Source organism: Aplysia californica, unplaced genomic scaffold (genome assembly GCF_000002075.1).
Source record: "Aplysia californica isolate F4 #8 unplaced genomic scaffold, AplCal3.0 scaffold00470, whole genome shotgun sequence".
Classification (NCBI taxonomy): Eukaryota; Metazoa; Mollusca; class Gastropoda; order Aplysiida; family Aplysiidae; genus Aplysia; species Aplysia californica.
Window position 1 is genome coordinate 248,605 of NW_004797740.1, and position 14,510 is coordinate 263,114.

The 14,510-nt window shown below is 40.2% G+C and overlaps 2 protein-coding genes across 2 annotated transcripts in view; one reads left to right on the plus strand and one right to left on the minus strand.

Moving 5' to 3' along the window:
• Positions 1 to 13,947, minus strand: part of LOC101850104 (transmembrane protein 232) — a 32,353-nt gene extending 18,406 nt beyond the window's left edge. Inside the window, exons 1-4 of the mRNA XM_005105413.3 lie at positions 13,905 to 13,947; positions 2,167 to 2,343; positions 1,721 to 1,832; positions 544 to 649 (exon numbers count right to left, since the gene is read on the minus strand). Of these exons, the coding sequence (XP_005105470.1) occupies positions 544 to 649; positions 1,721 to 1,832; positions 2,167 to 2,303 (355 nt within the window). The 5' untranslated portion in view covers positions 2,304 to 2,343; positions 13,905 to 13,947. The remainder of the gene's footprint in view (positions 1 to 543; positions 650 to 1,720; positions 1,833 to 2,166; positions 2,344 to 13,904) is intronic.
• Positions 13,948 to 14,439: 492 nt separating this feature from the next.
• LOC101850503 (complex III assembly factor LYRM7) overlaps positions 14,440 to 14,510 on the plus strand; it is a 10,892-nt gene continuing 10,821 nt past the window's right edge. Inside the window, exon 1 of the mRNA XM_013086466.2 lies at positions 14,440 to 14,463. Within this exon, the coding sequence (XP_012941920.1) occupies positions 14,446 to 14,463 (18 nt within the window). The 5' untranslated portion in view covers positions 14,440 to 14,445. The remainder of the gene's footprint in view (positions 14,464 to 14,510) is intronic.

Genomic DNA, 14,510 nt, shown 5'->3' on the forward strand with positions numbered 1-14,510 from the left:
ACACACACACACACACACACACACACACACACACACACACACATTGGAGATTGCCTTGTTAGTGAGACAACTTTCTGGGCCTTCGGCATATAGTGGTAAGGTGGCCAGTTCCTTTCCACACCACCTTTACTTTCCCAACTTAAAAGTCAGGAACCAATTACTGCTGGGTGGGCAGGAGAGGGCAAAAGAAATCTGTGTCCGAACCGAGGCTCGAACCTTGACTTTCTGCTTCGGAGACAAGCGCACAAACCGCTCCACCACCACAAACAACATACATTACATTGTAAGATTCTTTGCTTTATTTTTGTCTTCCAGCACATTTTAACTAAAGTATTGAAAGAAAGTAGCCATTTGTGAACTTGCAGATTTTGATGAGTAAAAGAAGATGGATCAAGGAATAAAATTATTCAATTTTATAGTGAAATTTTGTAAAGCTATGACAAGTTTCCTTTCTAGGTAATATGAACAACAATTCATCATATTTTATTTAATCTATTCATACTTTATCTTTAATAATGTTTAAAGAATAAAACAAATACTTACCTTCCTGTATCCTGCCCTTACACTGAGCAAGTTGAGCCATCTCAGTCCAAGCCAGAGGCAAATTCACATGAGCACCATGACCACATGATATAACTCCCGACCTCCTCTGACATGAAAAATAAAAACAAAATTATACACAACCAGACACAGAAGACATTTTGGTGGAACAAGGCAATAGTTGAACAAACTTTATTTCTACAAACTCTCGTCACAAATATACTTTGTACTGATCAAGTCAGCACACATATTCGTATTATGTAGATAAGTCATGAAAAATTCTAATTACCTTTACACTACCCAATCAAAATGATATTGTCAATGAAAGATTTTGAAAACTTAATGGGGGAGGGTTAAGCATTTAACACTTATAATGGAGGTTGAAGTGAGCAAATGCAGTAAAGAAAAAAGAAAAAAATAGGCACCTTAACTCCTTGCGGACGTATCGGCGACATATCGGCTGTGATAGGGTGCCTCAGTATTGTTTCATTTTAACATGATCCGTCATTTATAATTACTTTTTATTGTTATTGAAAACTTGGAAAGGATTTAGAGAATACGAAAACATCTAGTTTCACTTTGTCAAAGCGTGGGTTTGGGGAAAAACGAGTGAATTAGTTCTTGTGGTCTTGCATCAACAAAATGATGTAACCGTACTCAGTATAAATATCAAAACTCAAACAAAAATTGGAATATCGCTTTCAAATAAAAAGCTGCGCATTCAGAAATCTATGGATTATGCTCTCGGCCTGAATAGGATAAGATAGCTACACTGATTTGCTTTCACTCTTTTGGTGAATGTAATTTGTTCCGTCAAAATTTATTTTTCTCATCACCATCGCTACTTCTAACCCTTGAAATGCATACTTATGTTCAAAATTAATCCTTGTTTCATATTGGAACGTATTCCTCATTCAGTTTCCTTCAATTTGATACATCATACTTTACGTTTTGACAGATGGTTATTATGTTTATACAAAGTTATTTTGTATATTACCTGAGTAGCCAAATCAACCCACAAGTTAATTACGTCTAGACCCAAAAAAAAATCCGGAAAGAGTTAAAGACTAAAACCTAAAAAAAATTGTTTTTAATGCATTTAAAAAACCCAAGACACAAAATGAAAAAAATAGCTTTGAAAATGTATTTGCATCACAGGAATATCTTTGCAGAAAATTACCTTAGCTCTTTCCAGAAGTTTCCTTGCCCTCTCTTCGTACTGTTCTTTCTCCTCAAAATCTTGAGCAGAGTTGAAAAGTTGCACAAAGTCCTCAGTGACTTCAACAGGATTCCTAAAAATGTATGTTTTATTCTAATGAAGTTTGAAGTACAAGACCTGCACTGATTATTTGACATTCTAAAACAACACAAGATCTATTTTGTTATTTATGTAGACACAAATTTCAACTAACCAAAAATAGAATCTATTCAGTTTCGTGGTTTAAGCAAATGAAATCAAAGGAGGAAAGTAAAAGACAAAGACAAACTGAAAAAAAAACAGGTGACCGTAAAGAAAGCAGATATTAACAAAATAAATTATGGTCATTTAGATTTAAGAAAAAGCAAGGAGTTACACAAGAAAAACAGGTGGGTAAGAAAAATAACAAGAAATGTAACATAAATTACCTCTGAGCTACTGTGGCCTTTTTGCTCTTTAAACTTGTCAGATAAGTCTGTTTCAAGAGCCTCTCTTGCAATTCAAGTCTTTGGCTGCTTGAAATAATCCCAAATTTATGCACAACTGGAATCTTTGTGATTGGCATCTTGACAGTCTTCAATATATGCAGTCAAGGTCTCAAACTTCTGAAAATGAAAAGTTAACACACTATTCATCACTACATGAAAGTATGAATTTAATCGGCATTTATTCTATTATAAATGTAAATGAAAACAGAAGAAAAAAAACTTTGAAGAAGTCGGTCAAGATTCATAAAACAGTATTTGAAAGTACATGAGTTTGCAAAAAAATAAGAAAGGAAGCAATAATATGTATCACGACGTGGTGAAATCAGGCGCTCGTCAAAATAACGAAATTGGAAAAACAGGTATTTTTCCGCCCGTTTGGAAATTTTAATTGAATTTTTTTTTTTCACTCAACACATTAAAGAACACATTTCAGTGTTGATTTTTACAGCAAAACGTCTATTAAAGGCATAAAAGATGTAAATTTTCAGTTTCCACGGACTCTCAAGCTGAGGAAATAACTTAACTTTGGCAACCATTTTCACGCTAATTTTACCTCTGAAACCAAACGACCCCCACCTCCTTCAATCACCAATATCTTGATTTATATCTTAGATATATGGATATTTTTTTACATCAAAAGCAAGGCAAATGGGCAGGCTTTAAGATGGTACCAATAACTCTATATGTCTCAAAATTGACGAGCACCTGATTCCACCGCGTCGTGACGCATATATTCAATAAGAAATTTTAACACATCAACTCCAATCTAACCCCCTATGTCCCTACCCTCGCGTCAGATGAGTGTTGTGCCCATGATTAGCCATAAGTGTTAAAAGCCGCCATGCCAACAGTCATTTTCTGTGTTGATTCACAGTTATGTGTTTGGCCAACCATGAAATAGTACCAACTGCTTGATCCATCCCCTTCCCCCCACGACCCACACCCCACTGACCATACAAATGCCATCCACCCTTGTGGCTCTCTTTTTTCATGTCCCATTCACCTGAAGACTGTTACACAAACAAATATGTTTCAGATCAACGCATGGTGTGTGGTTGTGATAAGATAGTATAAATAGGGACGGAGGGTAGGACTTTACAGAATAATGTGAACTGCACCCTATCTGACTACAGTCGAACTCGGATTCAACAAACTCGGATTCAACGAAAGGAGGTGGATTCCCCATTTTTTCTCTTCTTTAAAATCAATAAAAAATAACTCTGAATCAATGAACACATAGATGAGCAAGCTCAGATTCAACTACGCCCCTTGCAGGGTGAACAGTTCTCCTTGGCGTGGCTTCGTTCATTTTCCTCCCGCAACGAACCTTACCTATTCCTGGAAACCATCAACGGCACATGCATCGTGAACCATTATTCACTTAGCGGCGTATTGTTAATATCTTAAGCGACCAACCAGCAGCCTTCTTTCATACCAGCACATGCATTGTTGGCAGGGTCAAATGGGCAGCCAGCACACATGTGACTAAATTAAAAAGTGGGAGAGACCGCGATCTGTGAATGTGGAAATGACCAAGAGGATGCCAACCATATCCTTCAGCATTGCCTGCGCTACGCCACCCTTCATACACAGACGTGGTAGAATGAGACTCCCCTTGAGAGAAAGCTCTACGGCAGTCTCTTAGATTTGAAGAGGACTGCACAGTTTGTGCGTGACATCGGACTGACTGTCTAGCAGCTGTCATCGAGAACGAGGAAGAAGAAGAAGAAAGACTGCCAAAGGGTTTTTCTTTTCTTTTCAAAAAGGGGGATGGATGGTGTAAGAAGGGTTTTTTGTGTTGTTTTGAGGGGGAGGGGGGGGGGTTGTAAGCTTTCTTTTTGTTGCTGATTTTGTGCAAGGATAAAATAAACGAAATATTATGTTAGACGAAGAAGACTGAGAGCCATGGTAAAACAAACACACGGGTCGCCACCACTCCGAGAATGAGCGATGCTTCTGCTGCAAGTTCACGTCAACGTCCATCCATTGTTACTTTGTCACAGATTAGGTACACAAAACAGTGACCAGTCACCTCGCACACGATTTGTGCACGAGTTGTGGGCGGGGCTTATAGGTTATGATGGATCACGCTTCCCTCATCATTTGTTGAAAATGTATCGTTAGGCCTACCCATTGATCAATTGATTTGGGTAAACATTCACTGGAGGGACTAACAATAATGACAGGTGAATGAATTATGACCCACAGCGTTAGGGGCCGATTCAAAATTTATGACAAAGCATAGGACAATGTAAGACCCCATCTGGTCACTTGAGGCAGGTAAATTTGACAGTGGGTTGATAAAAATAAGGTACCCCCCCCCCCCTCAACCTCTTTCGTTTTTTTTTTTGAAAGTGTTAATTTGTGTTATCTTTAAACAATCTAAGCAATTCTTGTTCCATAAATCTAGCCAGTACCAGTACTATTCTGCACTAGCTCCTCTTTTCCTCCCCAAACAAAGTTGTGCACACAAACACACACACATACACACAAACACACACACATGCACACGCACAAGCAAACGCAAACACACACACACCTCAAAAAGTCGACGATGAAACCAACCTCGCATCCCCTAGTGACGTAGCCCATCACGCGCTAAGGGGCAAAAGTGGGTCCGCAACTGCGTGGACAAAAGCCCAAAGAGCTTAATGGAGGTAGAGAATCTTTGGCATTACCGAACGGAATTGCGTGCATAGCAAAGTATAATTGCGCACATATAGCGAAGAAAAAAAAATGTACTGGTGGACGCAATTGCGTGCATTTATAGCAAAAAATGTATTGATGCATAACTGTGTGTGCATTGCAAAAAATGGGTTGATGCACGCACTTGCATACGTAGACACTCTCGTATAATAATAGTGACACCTGGACAGTCTTCGGGGGATAATAACTACATGATCATACTAAAAGGGTGGACTTCCGTTACGAGCGACCACTATTAAATCTAGATTATACTCAATTGCTTCCCAAAACATGATGGAAGACTGAAATTTAAGCCACTGTTATACCATCTGTTCATGACAAAATTATGGCATTTTGCGAATTTTTACGCCCAGTTCAAAGGAGCTTCTCTCACTCACAGGTTCGAATCACGGTCACGTCACTGATTTTTCTAATCATGTCATATTAAAGAGTATGCTTTCAGATGTTACCATGTCACTAATAATACACATTCCAGGAGAAGAGACAAAAGAAAGCAACAGAACACAAAGTAACACAAAACCAGTTTACTTTCTTTACTTTCTTTATTCCCCAACCAAATACTAAACCCTATCTTTTACATAGACCACTCAAAAGTCCCTTCTTTACTGCGTAGGCTGTAGGTTGTGTTACGTTCTTGGCTATGCTTATATAGCTTGACGAATAATTATAAAACGTGCTCACAAACAAACACAAGACCTCAGTGAGAATGAGTAGTAACGGAAGTTATCCTTTATTACCAAGGAGGTCACATTACGACCTTGAGGCGTTATAACATAGTTGGTCAGTTAAGTCCAAGCTATTGATGTACACACATGACATCCCACCTCTTTTAAAAGTTACATTTGCCTTTTGTAACGGATGTTGAACATCAACCTTGAGAACGATAGTCCTTGATGACATCATGACTTGATCACACACATAAATGTATCCAGTGGTGTGCTAGTTTTAACACAAGCATTGGACTGGTCAGCTCTAAGCTTTTACTTTAGTGTAAAATATGCATAGTGTATTTTGCATGAGTGTTGTGGTCAACAGTGAATAACATTTTTAATGACTTTGCCTACAACGTATATTTGTTTGGTTTCCTCACTGTGCGACCACTTCTAGTGATATAATGTGGAACGTTGTGTGTGTCGGAGTGTTCCGGTGAAGGCGGGTTGCCTCCACGATCACGGGTGTGTTCGTACACTTCTTGATCATTTCGTGGTGAGTTTGGGAACTCGACCAGTGGTCTGGATGCTTGAGGTCCAGCTTGACCACGTATGATGGGTGCGGGGACATTATTGTGGACATTGCTTCTGTATGAACCACCCTCGCACTGGTCTGGTTGGAGGTCATGATGAGGCTCTCCTGACTGCAAGAGGTGCTGTCGGTTTCTGCGAAGCAAACCTCTCTTTGTACGGATGATGTAAGACCTGTTATCTAGTTGCTCTTTTACTTGAGCTGGTTCCCAAGTACCGCTGCGACTGTCTCGGTACCTGATGAACTCCTGGGGTTTCAAAGTCGCTAGGTCTTTTGTGTGACTGTTGTAGTATTTTGCGTGTTTGTCCTTCCTGTCTTTGATCATTCAACTGCTAACGATCCTTTTGATTCTGTTGGAGACGGAAGAAGTGTCCTCAGCTTTCTTCCCATGAGCATTTCAGCTGGTGAGGCTTGGTCTGATTTGTCTGTCGTTCGGAAGTTGAGGATGCTTAGATAGGGATCCTCGCCACTGTCTTTTGCTTTCGTGAGGATTTGTTTCACAGTCTGCACTGTTCTCTCTGCAAGTCCATTAGACCTTGGATACAGTGGACTGGATGTCTTATGTTCAATCTCCCATGACTCTGTGAACTTTCTAAAGTCAGTGGACGAGAACTGTGGTCCATTGTCAGTCACGAGCTGGAGCGGTATGCCATGCCTTGCAAATATTGCCTTCATATGGTGTATGACCGTTCCACTCGTTGTATCATTCAGGAGACTGACTTCAAAAAATTTTGTTGTGTAATCCACGACAAGCAAGTAGTTTTTTCTTCCGAAGTGGAAAAGATCTGCCCCTACCTTTTCAAATGGTCTTTCTGGAATGGTGTGACTTTGCAGTGGCTGTCTTTGTTGAGTTTTTCTATATTTCAGACATATTGGGCATGTCCCAACCACTCTTTCAATGTCTTTAGACATTCCAGGCCAGTACACGCTTTGGCGTGCTCTTTGCTTGGACATCTCTATACCAATGTGTCCTTGGTGAATTTTTGATCATATTTCTTTCTACAAGGCCGCAGGTATTACAATTTGTTGTCCTTTGAGGAGTAACTTTTTGTAAATTACCAGTTCTTCCCTGAAGGTCCAAAATGGCTTTGCTGCTAAGGGCACTTTTGAGATGTTCTCGGGCCAACCTTTCTTTATGAGGTCTGCAATTAGCTGACACTTCTCATCTGCCAGCTGGAGGCGTTTTATTTCTTCCAGCTTCTCTTGTGACACTGCAGCTTGTTGCATCACCATGTCAACAAATGCATTCATTTCTTTTTCCAGAATTTCTGGTTTCGCTTCTGTCTCTACAGCTCTAGACAGAGTGTCTGACAGTACCTGGTCCTTTCCTTTTTTGTATTGTATATCAACGTCGTATGCTTGGAGCCTGAGCATAAATCGTTGTATCCTAGCCGGGCACTTGTCGTACGCCTTACTTTGTATTGCAACGAGAGGTTTGTGGTCAGTTTCCACAGTCACTCTTCTTCCGTAGACATACTGATGGAACCTTTCCATGGCAAACACTATAGCCAGTGTCTCTTTCTCTATCATGGCATAATTTTCTTCTGCACTGGTCATACTCCTGGATGCAAAGGCAATTGGCTTGTTGTCCTGGAGCAGAACTGCTCCTAGTCCATCTTTGCATGCGTCTGCTGACACGACCACAGGCTTGTTAGGGTCAAAGAATGCCAGCACTGGGCTTCTGTAGCAGCTGACGGAGTGATGCAGTTTTTTCTGACATGTTGGGAATGTATTTTGTCAGATACGTTACCATGCCAAGAAATCTCATCAGATCTTGTCTGTTCTTTGGTGCAGGCATGTTTTTTATAGCTGTCACCTTTGATGGATCCGCTTTTACTCCTGATTCCGTGAGTATATGTCCAAGGTACTTCAATTCTGTCTTGAAGAATTCGCATTTTGTTTTGTTGAACTTCAGTCCGTTTTCTCTTGCTCTCTGCAAGACTTGGCTCAATCGTTTACAATGTTCTTCTACTGATTGGCTCCATATGCAAAGGTCATCTTCATAGCTCACAACACCTTCAATATCTCCAAAAAATCTGTGTATTATTTTCTGGAAGACTTCAGGAGCTGACTTGATTCCGAATGGCAGCCTGAGAAACTTGAATCTGCCAAATGGTGTAGCAAATGTACAGAGCTCCGAGCTTTTGTGATCTAGTGGTACTTGCCAGAAACCACTTGAGGCATCGAGCTTGGTGAAGTACTTGGCACCTTTCATCTCTATTGTGACTTCCTCTAGTGTAGGTAACTGGTAGTTTTCCCTTCTTATAGCCTCGTTGAGCCTTTTGGGATCAATGCAGACCCGGATGTCTCAATTTGGTTTCTGTACCATAATCATGGGGTTCACCCAGTCTGTTGGTTCTTCTACCTTTTCAATGACTCCAAGTCTCTGCATTCTTTCAAGTTCAACTTTCAACTTTGGCTTCATCGCAAGGGGAACTCGTCTAGCCGCAGCAACAACAGGTGTGACGTTGTGGTCTACCTTGATGTGATGTGTATCCTTGATACAGCCCATCTCTCCAAAAATGTCGCTGTACTCCTCTAGTATATTTGACAGTTCTGGAGGTCTTTGATGTCCTGTCTGTGACTTCAGTTCATGTATCCTCTGGATGAGGTTCATTTGAGAACATGTTTTCAATCCCAAAATTGACTGAGCATCGGGTGATGATGCCACCACGAAGTCCACGTAATATTTCTTTCCTTTATGAAAACAAGGGAGGTGAACTTGGCCACTCACTGGGATTTTGTTCCCCGAGTATGACGTCAGTCTTACTTTTGATGGGACTATCAGAGCATTAACTTGTTTTGCCTGTTGCTCTGAGATTATGTTCACCTGAGCTCCTGTGTCCAGCTTGACTTTCATCTGCTGGCCTCTACAGTTGAGTTGAACAAACCAGTTTTCTTCCTCTTGTTTATTGTTATTTACAGCACCTATGAAAAACTCTTCATCACTTCGGCTCTCATGGCGCTTTTGTTCTTTTGATTCCACTACTTGCTGAACTTTTTTAGCTCTACACACTTTGGCGAAGTGATTCTGTTTCTTGCATATGTTGCAAGTTTTTCCAAACGCCGGACATGCTCTACTTCCATGAGTGCTTCCGCATCTGTTACAGTGGAAGGTTGATGTCTCGACTTTATTCTTCTGTTTTCCTGGTGGTTTGACGAACTTCTTAGTCTTCACCACATTCACTGCTTCTGCCTCCTCAGCCATTATGTTGAGCCCTTTTCTGGATTCTTCATCCGCTCTGCAAATAGACATTGCCGACTCAAGGGTGAGGTCTGGCTCTCTGAGCAGTCGTTCTTTTACTACCATGTTCTTTATTCCCACGACAATACGGTCTCTAATCATGTCTTCCTCCAAAGTTCCATACTGGCAAAGTTTTGATAAGCGCTTTAGGTCTGTAACAAACTCGTCCAGAGACTCATTTGGCTGCTGTACTCTACTGTTGAACTTATATCTCTCTAGAGTCACGTTTTGCTTTGGTTTGCAATATTGGTCAAATCTTCTGAACAAGACTTCAAGTTTGTTCTGTTCTTCTTCAGGAATTGTCCAAGTATTGTAGATTTCTCTTCCAGATCTGCCAATGATATATAAAAATGCTGAGCATTTGTCTTTTTCGGTTTCTTTTGCCATGGTGAGATCAATATATAGTCTCATTTCTTGTGACCACATTCTCCATCTCTCTGCGAGGCTATGGGAGTCTGAGAAACTAAGTTCCTCTGGTGATTTTAGTCTGGACATTTTTTATTTTATCCTTCTCAACCACCAATCTGGTCACCGGCGACGAACCTGACCAACGTTGGTACGTGTCGACAAAGCAAATCTGGGGAGTACGCGCTCTGCGGTCAGTACGCTTCCCGAAATTACCTGCAGTCTGCACCTGCAGATAACTCCACGTGGTCTGAACGAAACACGTTGTGGGTGCGCTCACGGTACCAGTACCTGGGCGGATGCGCTGCCCAAAATAGAAATGTGAGCAAAGAAAATTGCGATTACAGCAAAGGCAATGTTATAAAGCCTACCTGCCAGTTACAATGGGGAAACAGACGTTAGTTCTGCACTTCTGACACCATGTTACGTTCTTGGCTATGCTTATAGCTTGACGAATAATTATAAAACGTGCTCACAAACAAACACAAGACCTCAGTGAGAATGAGTAGTAACGGAAGTTATCCTTTATTACCAAGGAGGTCACATTACGGCCTTGAGGCGTTATAACATAGTTGGTCAGTTAAGTCCAAGCTATTGATGTACACACATGACAGGTTGGGGTGGTCATTCGTTACGGAAGTCCTAAAATGTGGTGGCAAGGTGGTGTTGCTGTGTCGAAATGAGCAATTTGATTTGGGGACCAAGTTACTGTAAACCATTTATTGTGATCATATGAAATATATAATCTATATAATATATTTATAGCCTTATAATTTAGTTTTACTTTTCATTCGTCATCCATCTCACAAAAGGACGTGAGGGCATTTTTGGCATTTTTCAGGAGAGTGTTTCAAAGTTTTGGACACTTTTTAAATTCTTGCTGTGGCATAACCGTTTGCTTTTTTGTTTAAATTTTTGGCAAGATATTAGTACAACCACCGATTTATCATTCCCTATAATGGTTATAGATATTGCGTCATTAGTTTTTTAAGAAATGGTCTAAAATAGCTGATACGCCTGTTTGTGAGAACATAATTATGTCCGTAAAGACACAAGATTGACAATACGCCACATCGTTTGGTAATAGAATATAAGAGAAAAGGGATTGTTTTCTTGATTATTGAACATGTTTATCAACTCAATGTGCCAAATTGATCTACTTTCGGGAGTGAAAAACAACAAGGAAAAGAACATGAAACAGGTTTGGGGTCTCCACGATATGAAATGTAAATAACTTAAGGAGTTAAGCTTTCTTACTTGTGTTCAAGGTATTATGCAGAATTTGCACAATATAATGAGTATATGAGTATAAAATTACTAGTACTGCACAGATCATTTCATTCAGGACTGTGCACCATCCTTAGACAACAACAATATTAGTAGAGAGATAAATTCTGAGCATGTGTAATGAATTTGTGTAATACCTTTTAAACGTTTTAGCCCATAATACTTTGTTTATCAATGAAATATTGTGCAAGTGTTTGTAAAGAAAGATTAAAATGATCTGGAAAGGCACTTCAATGCGAAAACACAGTACACGTGGCAGCCTGTGATAAGTTACATGTGGCAAAGTTAAAAGAGCATTGTGTGTTCCTCCAGTCAATGGAACATCTTTGACTTGATTTTTATGGGGCTTAAAGGTTACTGTTTGGTACTGTGTGTTTGTAGGAAATAAATAGTTATTGAATAGTCTCTGTTGAGTCTGTTCCATAATATCACTTCAGTTTATGATTATATTGCAGCTGAAAGTATCTTCTTTAAGTTTTCTCACTTTGGCTTTTCCGTGGATGTGATTGTTCAGCCTTTGTTTTGTTTCCTCTTCAGTTCAGGTTTGAGAGCAAGTCCATTTACATGGAAACTGACCTACTCTTAGCCGTGCAGTCTCGGCATTGAGAAGAATAGAACTGACGTGGTGCTAGCGTGTCGTACGAGGCGACTAAATGGCGAACCAGGTAGTGACTCCTGAAACAGAGTCATCCTGCCTCCAGGTCGGGGGTTGAGTCATGAGGCTAACAACCTCTCTCGTAAAAAAAACCTGTTACAGAAACACATACAAGCAGAAAACATTATCTCTGCTTGGCTGATCATGGATCTTCTCCAAATGGAGAGTTTATGATGCAAAGTGGTGAAAGCCGAAAGGAAGCTGCTGGGCAGAAGTCTCCACCATCATCCAAGTCCAAGTCTCTTCGGATCGGCTCGTGGAACATTAAGACCCTTTATGAGGCTGGAAAAACTGCACAAGTTCTCCAAGAAATGCAGCGATACCAACTACACATACTGGGAATCAGCGAGACCCATTTGAACCAGTACAGTCACTGCAGTGGAACCCACAAGGAGCACGAGGCAGAGGTAGGCCACGGGAAACATGGAGGAGATGCGTGGAAAGGGACATGAGAGAAATGAAGCTCACTTGGAACGAGCTTGGAAGGATGGCTCAGGACAGAGATAAATGGAAGGAGCTTGTATGTGGCCTATACCCTGCCAGGGGTGAAAGGCATTGATGATGATGATGACCTACCCTACAGTAGGGATGTGAGTCAACAGCAGGGAACCTCGCAATTTGAGCATTAATGAGGGTGGAAAGTTTTTCATCTATTTCTCTGACAGTTGCTGGGCATCATCATCCTCTTTTTTCTACTTCAATAGCACCAGCTGATGTTGTCTTATAGATGACGGTATTCCATCAACAGTCAAGTAATATGTATTGGTCTTCTGTCCGCGAGAACAGCTCGTCCCTTTCATAGATTCAGAGCAGTCAATGTGACCAACAACGAACTCACATTGGAAGTGATAGTCTCCAAGTCTGTATTATTGCTGGAACATTCCCTCGAGGGAATGTTTCATTCGCAATAGTGTGACAGCTTCGACCATAATCTTTCAAATTCATACTTGTCTTAAATCCTGTGCACTCCAACATGTATTTCAGTTATAGGGCTAAGGAACTCCTCTCAAAAATGTCCTTTGTGGTTAGCTTCTTTATACTTGATTGGACTGTGGACCTTTCAATTCTGAGCAGTGACTTCCTTGGCAGCACCTTCTACCATGAAATTTTCAGGTTGAGTACAATATCCAACGACAACAGAGTTATTCTCTTCTAGCTTTATATGTTTTCTACTCATGATGCTATATGTGGCTTTTTTTAAAGACTACCATGAGCCTGTTTCTTCCACAAAGTGACTGTATGTGTAATACAAGAGCAATACACACCTTCCACAAGCAGCAAATATGTCCTTCTTGCATGACACAGAAACCAGGTTTGAAAGACGGGTCTCCATCTAAATCGTCAATATAATCAGACCGTTCTGCAATACCACATCTTTGGGGACTTATATGGACCTAATTAAAACTTTAACTAGTAGAAAATATTTTTTAAAGTGTAGGTTTATAAGCTTACAAATCAGCTAAGATACTCTCACTTTATGGGTGCATGAACATCAAACGCTGAAAGCAAGGATCAAATTTAAAGCACTGGTACCAAAACAACACGTGTCTTCTTGAACTAATGGTAAGGAAGCGTATAAAAGTCCCTCATGGATGCAGCGAGACAGAATCAGTAAGACTAATAAACATGAAATGAGATACATCCCCCTCATTTACAAGTAAGAAAACAAAAGGAAACATCTTATACCATGGCTATGCGGTCCTATGCCTCTGTATATATTCTCACAAAGGGGCGTAACAAGGCATACGCCTCTAACTCTATGTGAGATGCAGTTTCCTGCCCGAGAGCTATAGATAGGGCTAAATGTTTTTTGCTTATAACTCCGCCATTTTTAAAGCTATGGATACGCCATTTAGTGAGAACGTAGATCTCACTACCCGACATACCATGGTGGTGTTAACTAAAAACCGGTAATTTTGACGATACGCCCTTTTGTGAGAGGGGCGACGAATTAAATGGGGAGCGTATTTAATTGTTCCCAACGTACAATTGCTATAGCAAATCAGATAAAATCTAAATGCACACTAGATTTATATGGCATTTATAAAAAACATATTCAAAATTGTTGGCTTCCTATAAATATACTTATCAATCCGGTTGCTTATTCATAAAACATCTTGTACAAAACAAATTTCTTACATGACATGTTAATTTGAGTTACGAACTGGCAGCCATTTTGTTGTTAAGGGAAACAATAAAGATCGCACAATATAAACAACGAAACAAATCATATATCAGCTATATCAGTTGGTACATGTTGCTTCTGGGGTCTTCCATTGGCAGTTCACAATTAGAATCATAATAAATAAACAATGTCTTGTTTCTCTGAAAAAAAATCAAATTTCACGAACAGATAAGTATTTTACATGATATAACAAGTACTTGTAGATTCTATATTATTGTTCTTGGTCCTGCAACAACAGCAGTAACCTTTTTTACGTAAATAGCTCTTCAGACTCACGAAAACAGAAAAATGCAATCTTCATCAAGGACTTTGTAAACAACTCCATGCTGCAGAGACTAGGGAAAAATATTTGTGATCAATAGTGTAGCAAGTTGAAGTATTTTCTTACTTTTCAGTTTTAAGTACGAGGTGGTTTTATGTTCACCTCGACTTCTTATGTAATGGCTTATCGCTCCAGGGTAAGATCACCGGCGAATCGTTCTTATTCAGCTGTTGATGAACACGATGGTACCGGTAAACTACCGACGGTACAAGTACAGTGTCTGCCCCCCCCCCCCCCC